At 39.9% G+C, this 12,195-nt stretch overlaps 1 protein-coding gene across 1 annotated transcript in view; it reads right to left on the bottom strand.

The window, feature by feature from the left end:
- LAMA2 (laminin, alpha 2) overlaps positions 1-12,195 on the bottom strand; it is a 290,790-nt gene that overhangs the window by 135,020 nt on the left and 143,575 nt on the right. Inside the window, exons 19-20 of the mRNA XM_009880193.1 lie at positions 6,902-7,113; positions 1,577-1,683 (exon numbers count right to left, since the gene is read on the bottom strand). Coding sequence (XP_009878495.1) covers positions 1,577-1,683; positions 6,902-7,113 — 319 coding nt within the window. The remainder of the gene's footprint in view (positions 1-1,576; positions 1,684-6,901; positions 7,114-12,195) is intronic.

Below are 12,195 nucleotides of genomic sequence, written 5' to 3'. Positions count from 1 at the left end.
CCATAAAAATCCCACTGATTCCATTGATGTATGTACATCACCCATACATTTTGTGCATATTGCTGTTGATGCTGCTGCTTCTGGACTTATTCTGCTATTTCCCTTCTGGCCTGCATTGTGATTCGCACTATAAGAAGCCCAGAATGGGGAAGTACCCTAAAAGGCTGCTTATCTTCTGAGCCTGTGTGTTTCTTGATAATTTCATAGATCATAACACACATATTACAAATTAAAAAAAAAAAAAAAAAAGTCTGCAGGAACTCCAAACACAAGCGAACATGAGATTTCAGCCCATGCAATGCACACAGTTTCCGATTACCGAAGTAGCAGGCCGGTAAGCGCCCCGTGGGCACCCACTGGCACTGCTGACGCCCCATCTCCGAGGGGGGACTCGGATCTGCTGACTCCTTCGTGCATTTTCTTTCATTTTAGGCACCTGCCTGCTGATTTCACAGCGTCTGCCCATGAATCCTGATTTGCAGATGCATCTTCCTGACATATCACATTGCAGTGATATGGATCCTAAAGCACTGCAGCCACAGGGTATACAAAACAGCTTTTCTGGGGCCCAGAAGTAGCTGGGCTTCAAGAATGAAAAGTAAACACTGTTAGAAAGTGAAGATAATTAAACTACAGCAAATAAAAGAGTACAGGAATAAGGGTAGTAGTAAACACAGTAGTAAACAAAGATTAGTCCCACCAATGACCATATTGTATCAACAAGCTTGACATATTTTCTGTTTACGTTATGCAATCCATGCAAACTCCATTTATACCAACGATTTTTCTTTGAATGGACTCTTTAAATACTGTTGAAAATACAGTGTGAGCACACCTCTTCAGAAATTATGCAGTTTACATAGGGTGAAAATGATCTTTGTAATTTCTGCAGATTTATGTACTTTAAATTACACATATGTAGAGGTGTTCTGAGAACACAGGCCTAACCCACAAGTCCTTGCGCTGAGCTAGAGAAATGCCCAGCCAGCTATAACATAATTCCTTAGCAGCTCAAAGAAAATTCTGCAGAAGTTCATGAAACACTGCTTTTTGCAGTGATTTATGAGGCAGCAAAACAACATCAAGGGAAAAGACACTTTCACGAAAAAAGAATGCATTATTTGGACAATACAAGAAGTACCCCTAAGAAAAAAATCTAAAAGCAGAACATTCACAGCAGAAGTAAACTAGCATCCTGCTTTTTTTGAAAATCAGATACTAATAGATTTTTTGCAGCTCTCTTCATGAGAGGGATTTTCCTCTAGAGCTGCAATACTTTTAACTAATTTATTTATAACAAGCATTCAGAATATAAAGTGTACATACCACATATAAAAATGTATGTGCAGTGAGGCTTAACTACGTATTTGCATGCAATATTCTGTGCTTTGTTGTAGAAAACCTTTGGAAAACCCTTAAAAACAAAGCCATTTTACCATTCTATGCTTAAGAACAACCCATATATGTTCTTTAAGTGAAAAATGAGCAAAAAAGAAAATTATCCAAACCAAAACTGTATTTAGTCATGAGAAACAAGGAAGAAAACTGAAAGAAAGTAGCATTTCTTGTGATTCACCTGGCAGACGTCGCACCGGCGCCCAATCACATTGGCTTTACACTCACACTGGCCTGTCCGAGAGTCACAGATCTCTGAGAAGGAGCCGTTGATGTGACAGTTACAGGCTGCAGAGGAAGAAGAAGGAGCTGTCAATGTATTTCCTAAAACACGTATGCTGCTGAAGCTATCCAACAGACAAGTGTTTACAGTGTTGCGTTTGCCACCCTGAGAAACCCAAGAAGGCAGGCTGAGTAAAGCAGGAAGGTGTTACTCCCATACGGTGACAACACACATTAACCTACTCATATTAATGTGGATTTTTGCTCCAAAATATTACAGTGAGAAATTTTGCCTCGACTTCATAAACAACTTGTTTTATATGTGCCTATTGGATCAAAAGAGGATATTTAAGGCACCGAGTATGTGAGTGTCCTGGTTTCATCTCAGAGTTAATTTTCTTTCTAGTGGTTGTTGTGTTTCAGATTTGGTATGAAAGAAATGTCAATAACGCATATTGCTTTAGTTGTTGCCAGGTGATGTTCATATTTTTTCAAGGATGTTTTCTGGCTTCCCATAGAAGCTGAGAAGGAGTCTAGACAGAATGATGGAATGGTCAATGGAATGTTCCATACCATGGACATCATGCTCAGTATACAAATGGGGTTAGCTGGGAGGTGGGTACTCACGATCACTGCTTGGGACAGTGCCAATTCACCGGGCAGTGAGGGTGACTTATGTCACTGTTATTATTACTATTATTATTATTATTTTCCTTTTTTGCTATTGTTTCTATCAAGCAGTCTTTATCTCAACCCATGAGGGCTTTTTTCGTTTTCCCTTTCCCCTCCTTTTCTCCCTCTTCTCCCTGCCTTTCTGGAGGAAGGGGGAGAGCTATGAGAGCAGCTGTGTGGTCCTAGCTGCTGGCTGGGGTGAAACCACAACAGTCCTGATGGAGAAATAAGGTTTTAAAGCACTAACCACTTTGCCTTTATATTTCAATTAGTGCCAAATTTCTGCACCGAGGGGGTGGTGGGGAAGGCAGGGCTCTCAGAAGCTGCTCCCTCAGAACAGCCTGGCCATTGCCCCAAAACTTGGAGTGGGCAGGGCAGCCCTGAGAGAAAAAAACCAAAGGGTATAGACCCTCACATGCGGTGTGTACAGGATTTAGCTACGGCAGGTGGGAGTGCTCCTGCTCTGCACGCTGGTCCTGCTGCCCTGGAGTCCAGTCCATGTTAATGTTAGCAGGAAATGCGGGCAGGGTGAGGACCCAGAACAAGGTTACCATCAGGGGCCTCACTATAGGGGCAGTAACCTCCGCAACCCTCCAAAAGCTCTTCCTCACAGGCAGCACCCTGGCGTACAGCTGAAAAAGAGACGGAGGATTATCTGTTCCTGTGACTCTCTGGTACCTCTGTCTCAGCAGCAACATCACAGTTCCCAGAGGAAACGTAACCCAACTGACCAGCCAAACTCAGCAAAATGCGCTCTTAAGGATTTAAAATGACAGTGAAAAGGAACTGCCATTTCTTGAGGAAAATAACAATGCTTTTGGCTTCTAAATTCTCATGTTTTAGGAGAAGAGAATTTTCTGGGAAGCTTTCTATCACCCTTTATGTTCTTTGACCACAATTCTTTTGGCATGAAGAGATTAGGAAGAAATCCCTTTAGCACTCACAGTAGAGAAGAGGGATGTGATCTGGCTTCACAGGGACTGTGACCATGCAGTCACTGATTCCATCAGCCTGAGCTGCTTCCTGCACTTCCTTTTTTCCCCCCAGAGGGGAATGAATCCACATCTCTAAATTGATTATCAATATACTCTGTAAACCAGGGCTCTGATCCACATTTTGCCTTCCTGCAGTCCCCTGACTGCATGTGTTGGTCTTTTTCTCAATGTGACAGCTTCATTTTAAGAAACACTTAAGAGTCCCAACAGTGAACACATGGTGGTCACATACTTGCATGTCACAAGGTGCTATTTGAGACAAAGCAGGTGGGTTTTTTTTCTGTATATAGTCTACTAAAAGAGCAGCTTCCTCATTACTTTATTGGACTTGCTACATTATAAATGGAAAGGATTATTTTCTGTTCTTTTCCCCACTTTCAAGGCATTCTGCAAAAGTTGCTTCTTTTAAATGTAAGTGACTTTATGGCTTGCCAGTCTGTTCATGGCCTTATTTCTGAAATGTTTGCAAAGATGTCTCATATTCTGGAATAAGTAACAAAAATATGTTGGGCTCTCTTTTCAGTCTGGTAATACCTTCAAAGGTTTTGATCTCTTTCTGTTTTGCGATGCATTTTAAAAAGTAAACATTTAAAAACACTTATGCAGTAATTAACATTGCTTCCCTTTTCCTTTTACTCTCATTTTTCAACACTGAATCCACAATTTACCTCTTTCATCCTGTATACAGCCCTCCTACCATAATATTTATGTTTTAAATCTGCCAACACTCCAAACTGTACACAATGATGAGTATCACATATATACATTTCAAGTATCTTTCTAATTAAAATGGTCAGCAGTGAATGACGATGCATAAATCCAAACTCACAAAACTACAATATTCAATGCAAATTAATACCCTTTTTATGCAGACTCAGAAAACAAAGCCTGTCTTATTTGTATCGTTCTGCTTATCAGGCACATGACACCACAAGAATCAAAAAGAAAATTTACACTGATTTTATAAACAGATGAGTTTGTCCTATTTATATTATATATTACCACAAATGGCATACCATGTATTCTTAACTCAGGCACAGATGACTGAGTGCAGGACAGTGGTAAGGCAGAATTTGGAAGTCAAGATTACGATTGTTTTTCTTGGCCCTGGCGCTACGTACACACAGGTGAAGCATACAGTCAGGAGTATGCATCTACTAAGCTGTTACTCAATCTGATAAATTGCATTTATCTCACCTGAAGCCTTCCCATTCATTCACCTCTACTGGGAAAATTAGCTATTGCCCAAACCTCCAAATGGCTCTATAATACGATACAGCCTGTCAGCGAAATTTGTCTTACTTTCTTCCAAAATGACACTACAGGTCAAGACCCTTCTCATTCTCTCGTGATTTGTATAAATATTTATGCCTGTGTATTTATAATCAACCTACACACTTATTCGCCCCCAACAGTAGTACCTATGCAGTGGCACATAGGCACACTTGAATATTTGCTCTCATTCATCTCATGTCACTTTGCTCTACTACCATCAGCACAGCCTCCAGGTATTTGCTTCAGTACACTGTGCTGTTTCACACCAAAAACCAACCTACTAGAATCAAATCAAATAAGCCTAGGACATTTGCTCAGTGTTCTTAGATTTATTATTTTGCACAGATACACCAAGCAATTCAGAGACGTTATAGTGATATAAAGTTGTACCATCGTTTGAAATGGTTAATGCACATGACAACAGCACCGTACTGAGAAAGAGCAAGAAACATTTCAAACAATAATTTGAAAGCAAAATTCATGCTTTGCAATACTCTTGGATTTGCCTTTTAATAAGGAACAAAATTGAAAACAACAAAGTAAAGGCACAGTCCCTCTGATATTGTAGCTGCAGGGCAAACTTCATGGAAGTCTGAAAGGAAATAAAAAATCATATGCAAAAAAGAAAACCCACATGAAAGACCGAGAGTAGATGAATACAAGGTAACTGTGAGCACAAGGCTATGAATACATTAGGGGTCTCTCCTTGTCAGAGATACTAACAACAAAAGCAAAGCTTGTAATTCTACATTAAATATGTATTTATTTTTAATACTTTTTTTTTTAATTGTATGTTTTCCGAACTCTCCTCATATTACATCTCTTTCCCATGTGGCTGCCACTACTGCAGAAATGTTCAAAGCAACAGTCCTCTTGATGCCTCAGGAACAGTGACAAGCTACTGGAAGCTATTTTTTTTTTAAATGCACTCTTTTTAAATCACGTTACACACTTAACACCCTAACTTATATGACATCATTGATCATGAACTGTTAAGTCATGCAGAGAATATATGTGATCATTCAACTTTTATCCAGCATTGTATAGAGCAGGTACAGAGAGCATTTACACATGTATATCTCTTCACGGCTACCTATGATTTTACGTATATCAGGGTTTATTAGCCTTAGCTGAGAAACCTGGTGATGTTCTGCATCTCACTGGCTCCCAGGCAGTCTTAGGTGGTCCAACGGAAATTTGTATTCTCACTGTCAAACTGCAAGCCGCTAATTGAGCAAATCCTAGAAATGGATGCCAGTGGCTCAGACTTCTGCGCTTGCAACACATACTGCAGAAGTGGTCCCTGTGTTCCTATGCACACAGCAGTAAGACAATGGCCCAGCTCATTTACTTGCATAATTTTATCCTGTTATAACACCTGTGTACCGAATGGAGTTGGTCTGCATTTATTCCAAAGAAAGAAAAGGATTAAATCCTTGTGACAGTGAAATAAAATACTCAGCTCTTTCAGGACAGTTTACAACTTGTTGTATTCCATTCCTCAGAATGGGGAGGAAGGGTATGTGAAGAATGTTTTTAAGTTAAAAGCACTTGTTCTGCATAATAGCTGCACTCAGAGTTGTGCCAGCAATGGCTCAAAGAGAGCCACTGCCTCCTACAAAAGCAAAAGCTCCTGCTCCTACCAAATTTTCCAGCTGCTCTCAGTAATTTCTTGCAGTCACTATGGGGAAGTATGAGCCGGGGTTTTTATTTAAACATGCCGCCACTCAGCTGAGAAGTGGTAGCTTGCTGCAGTGCCAGGTATCTTCCTCCAGAGCACCTTAGAACATCTGTCAGGAGATTTTAGACTCTGCTTTGCAGGAGGTGGGGGAATCTTGCCCTGTAACAGGCAGCAGCTCCCAACTCTTACCAAGGTCATGTAGGTGGGAAGGGGGTGACAAATGGTACCAAAGCTGGACCCTATAGCAACTGAAATATCACTCCCTCCTTTCAGCACCAATCTCGTTAATTAGCAGGGTTTCCCTGAATGGCTTATAGCGTTTTTAGTGAATGGCTTTCATTTATTTGTATTTATTTTTGTAGGTCTGACATTTAGTTTAACTTTTTGCATCCATGCAATGCTCCACTCTCCCAGTTTTTTTCCATGTCTGCTTCATTACTGCTTCAACTACAGCAGGAAGTTTTTTAATAGGTTCTTCTTTCTATTTACTTTGAAGTCTCCCTCTCCAGATGCAGACGCAAGCAAAACACTATTGTTATTAGAGGTGCAGGTACACCGTATCATTCTCCTGCTCACACATACAGAGGCACGGTTTTCCTCTCGGGAACACGGATATAGGATAGATCAATACTGTCAGGAGCAGTAAAAGTTCATGACTTACGTTGACAGTTCCTTGCATGAAGAGCATCGCCAAAATATCCATCAGCACACCTCTCACAGTATTGGCCTGTTGTACCTGGCTTACATATCAGGCAAGCACCAGACAAGCTGTCACAGCTGCCAGGAACGGAGAAGTCAAGGTTGTCATTACACTGGCATAGCTGGCACGATCCCCCTGGTATCAGAGGTTGTCCAAAATAGCCTTCTGAACACCTAAGGTAAAACAAATCACCAGTTAGGACGCTTAAGTAATCCTCTTATTAGAAATATTTAATTTTGTTGCTTCACTAATGACCAAAACCGATTTGATCTTCTTTCAAGTATTCCTTAATCGTCCTTTTTCTCTCTCCCTCCTTCTCCTTTTTAACAACACTGTAGATACAGTACCAGCTGAAATCCTGCCAGTTCTGCTAGTAATTAGATTTCAGTGGGGGGGAAATCTTGTCACTGGCACTGAAGACGAGACAAAGCATAAGAAGAAATCTGTCTGTTGGCACACTAGAGGAATTCAGGTCCATGTTAGATAGGCTTTGTATTTCAACACATCATGTCTAGATGTTCTGTACCCATTTACCAGCAAGCTTGATGATTTTTTCCCTCTTCCTTAAAAACTTGCTTAGTTTAGAAAAACAGGCTTAGAAAGTAATACAGGCATAAGTTTGTTTACCTAACAAGATCTTCCCCTGACTTAGCCTCCCCCTGATCATGATTTGTTCAATTAACGGATTGTTAATCTCCATGTATAGGCAAGTAACAAAAAGATAGCTCGTTATCGCAGGAATTATGTTGGTGTGTAGTATACCTTTCATATTTTAACAGAGATGTTTAAAAATATCACCTTCTTTTCCACCTTGTCCACTGGCAGTTTCCTGTGAGTACCATGTAAGACAGGTTAGGGAATCTGACCTAACACAAGTGTGCATTTAAAGCAAATTTCTCCTTGTCTCACAGCCTATTTCCTATTTATATTCTGGTCTGCTTCCCCTTTCCATTACATTTGCTCACACTTCACAGTAAGAACAACTTGTAGATAGTGAAGAAAAAGAAGAAAAATTGCCCAGTTCCAGCTAATGAAGTTATTCATGTGCATCTCAGATGAACTCCAATTAGGGTCAAGAAAACAGAAAGTACATAGAGCACATTGCATAAATTAATGTTTCCCACTATTTTAAAGTTGGTTTGAAGGCAGTTCTAACGTATATAGATACCCTCTCTGCTTTCTAATAGTACTGGATGGTACGGTCAAGCAAGGATTTTGGGTACCATCCTAATATGGGAATGTGGAGCTCCACTGTGCTTTCACTCTTGTCCCCTTATGCTCATCCAGTTCATCCTTTTCCTTGCATCCCGAATATCTCATGAAGCTTCCAACTGGCCAAAAAAAAAAAAAAAAAAAAAAAAGAGCCATCTAAACATTTATTAAGTATTATTCACTATCATTAGCAAAGATTATAACAATGGATAACTGAGACTAGGGAGGAAACTATAGCTGGATCTAATTGAACCGTTTTTTGTAGTAAGATATTACACAAAGTAGGATTTTTTCCATTCTCTAAAAATACCCACAATGCAGACCATAGACAAATAATATGTATAAATAGTGCAGTGGTTTGTGTGCATGTAAGCACTCAAGAACACGAGTCAAATTTTCATAATCTAGACCACTGTGCTTTACTCCTTTGGCGTAGCCATCTCTCACAATCTCACAATTACCTCCTCATCGCAACAATATATCAAAACCTTGTCATTAGAACAAGTCTGGCATTTTATTTTCAGAACCTGTCACGAATGTAGTCACATACTGTACCTCCTTGTATTCCCTGCAAAGAAATGGATCTGTTTTCCTTGGATGGAGAGTATCTCAGCAACCACAAAGGCTGATTTTTAGCTTGCTTTTGCCAAAACAAGTTGGCTTTTTTTCAGCAATGATATGTCAGTTACAAAAGGTAGGAATGTCTCTTAATACATGTAACAATTAATAGCCATGTTTTATCAAAGCCAAAGAATAACTGGTTAATTTCTGCAGCTATCTTATTTTACCTAAACCAGATGATTCTTGAAGTTCACCCACACTTTGCTGAGACCTTTCTCACTTGTTACTGGCGTATTTGTCATAAATCTGTATTTTTCGGTACTACTAATCTATTTGACTTCATTTAATATGCATTCATTTTCCTCTTTCACTTTCATTTAGGGGTTAGTTCTGTTTCTGGTAGCATTCACAGATACTTACCAAGCAATTCACAGAAAAAATACTCCAGGGATTTGAGAAACATGCACTGCTAATCATTTCCTTCTATTAATAGCAGGAGACCTTGATAACTCTTTGTATTCTCATCAGTTTAGAACTTGCTAATTAAAATTAGCAAAACCCACTACCATCACATAGCTATGTTCTACTTACATACACACATAATTTCAAATCCAGATTCAAGATGATCCTGAAAGCAGGGGCAAACTAGTTAAGGTTAAAAGAAAACTGTGTGCATGTGTAAATTCTTCCACTTTTTCTCCCACTTCTCCTGAAGTTGCAGGGGAAGATAGATTAAGAAATCCACTTTCACCAATTCCATCTTTAAGGACATTTCCACTTCAGTTGCTCTTCTCAGATTCAAAGCATTACATGTTTAGCAAGGTTCATATTTTTAAAAAAACCTCAATAATGTATGTGGCATGGAAAATTAAATTTATGTATTACACGAAATACATATCTAAATAAATGACTGCTAAGTACAACAGAACACCTCTGAGATGAAAAAATAAACAAAAATGGGAGTAAAAGCAGTGAAGAAAGATTGTTTCTATATTTTTCTTTCTTCTTCTGTGCTCACTTTTAATCTCAAATGCAGGTGTGTCTGTGACTGACACTGTTTGTTTTTATTTGGCATAACTGGTGCCAAATACAGGGCTGCTATATAAATATATATTTGTATGTATGCGTACTGGGTTTGCCTGGGATGGAGTTAATTTTCTCCATAGCAGCCTGTATGGTGCTGTGTACATACACATATATGCACACAAACACAGGCCTATTTTATATATTTCTTTATATTTACTGGAAAAAAAAACCACCTTGAAACAGAGTTAATTGAGGCTGCAAATCCAAACACTTTAAAGTCTGGAAGTACTGTTTTTACAGTTGTTTTGAAACGTATGTTCATTCAACCTGTGTACCAAATCGGGCAAAAGCCCTATGGAGAAACGGCTTGTGAACACGCAGTTAAAAATCTTAACTCAGGTGCACAACACAGATGTTATTGTTGTATGACCCACTATAAATCTTGCATTTTCTAAGGTCAGAGCGCCTACCTTTGCAAGCTGTAAACAAACCTGCATAACACAGTTGTTGTATCAAATCTCCTGAATGTTCGACCCTTTTTCCCATCAGCACTGCAATACAGACTCGTACTTCTGGCATCAGTGGAAGAATTATATTAGCTAGAAGGAGCAGTGAGGTTGAAGCCAAGGGACTCACGGGGACTGTGGCTGGTGGCACCCTGCTAGACCTGAAGAATGGGGGGTGGGGTGGGATGGGGACTGGAAGGAAGGACATGACCCAGCTCACCCTTCTCCTCCCACTTATGTTCCACTGACCTCTTTCATCTCTTCTTCTAGGAGCAAAAGGTCACTGGAACCATATTCATAAATGAAGGAGTGCCAGAGGAGAAGCTAGACTCTCACCCATTTTGCTTCTTTTCCCTAAAACCGTGTGCTAAAACTTGTCTGTATCAAGACCATGTAGTCAGAAAACACATATTATAATTACCTGTAAATGTGCTGGGCTCAAAGGACGGCTTTTTGACATTCTCATACACTCTTTATATGGAGTTAAGAGAACGTATGTCCTACCTCATACCCCTTGGGAAAGTGACCAGTGACCAAAGGAAGAACATAAGTCTAATTTGCTGGGGAAAAGGATTAAATGGTGAAGCTGGGCTTTCTCCACAATTATAGATAAGTGGTAGCACCCAACAGAGTTTAAATCTGCAGTTATTCTGATGGTGTTATGAGCTGGACCCCTCAGAACATTGAGCAGTTTTGGCAACATTTTCCTGAAGAGTTTGAGTAAGAGAATTAGCAAAATGTTTTTTTGACATTTTACAGCTTAGGTGTAAAAATATATATAAAAACAAATAAAAGATCTTATCTCCCTAGGGAGTAGAGGATGACTTCGGAGGCCAAATAAGTACAGTACTGCATATGCACACTTCGTGATACTTGGTACTTTGTGATAATTTAGGACTGTTCAGTTAATGAATCATGTGGCTCAGATCACTTGTCACTTTGCAGTTGCTAAAATGAAGGAGAATTTCATGTAAACTCTTTTAGCAATTATACAATCACTATTTATAGCAAAAGGCAACACACTTTCTCCTGTTCTTTGTTATTGACAGCTGCAGGCATTTCCAAGCAACTTGTTACAATTAAAAGCAAATAGTTTTATGAACATTGGAATTAATGGCCTAATTTCCAATGGATTTATATCTTATGGTTACAAGGCTAAGGGCTGATTATTTGCTGCAGGCTGTTGCTGTTCCGCCGGGGGGGCTCCAGCACTGCTTTTTCCTTGCCCTGTGAAAGTTTTCTTATGGGTAGAACATTTAATAATCTCTCTCTGTCTGTCTCGTTCTCTCTCTCTCTCTCATGTATTCTCTGCTGTTTAATCAGGTGTGAGTTCACACAGTGTTCTCCCCCTTAGCTGAGACATGTCCTGATCTATTAACCTCTATTCAGCCACTTCTTTTCACGAAACCTTCAGGAACAATTATTATCTTTGAGACCTCCTACCCTTCTGTCAAATTTGGTTGAAATTGACCTACACGTTCAAATGTCTTTGCAGGCAGCCAGACAGACACGCACAAAAAGACCACGCTAGCCTCTTTTGCTTAGGAAATCAGGCTAAAATCCCAGCCTGCCGCTTATTCAGATTCTGTCCTACTGCATCTACAGCCTGTGTTCCCCTCAGAAATAGCACTTGTTGCTAATGGAAGCCGTCAATGACCCTGCATTGACAAACTGCCACCAAAGTGCTCTCGATGTGATTTATTCCTGCCGTCATTAACTTCACAGCCCACTAGCTGAAAGAAGGTGATGACTTCCAAGACAGACAGCAAAAGACAGGCAGAAATAGCACGCAGCAGGAGCAAACTCAGTGATGATGGGTGGAAACAGGTGACAGCCTGCACTCTCACTTTAGGGCAGATATAGCACAACAGGGGATTTAAAAGGAAGTAGTTGTAAATGTAAATTGGGAAGACAGGACTAGGGGATGATTCACAGCCTATGGTCAGGTTC

The sequence above is a fragment of the Charadrius vociferus genome, unplaced genomic scaffold (assembly GCF_000708025.1).
Source record: "Charadrius vociferus isolate BGI_N301 unplaced genomic scaffold, ASM70802v2 scaffold82, whole genome shotgun sequence".
Taxonomy (NCBI): domain Eukaryota; kingdom Metazoa; phylum Chordata; class Aves; order Charadriiformes; family Charadriidae; genus Charadrius; species Charadrius vociferus.
This window is presented reverse-complemented; position numbering and strand designations above follow the sequence as displayed.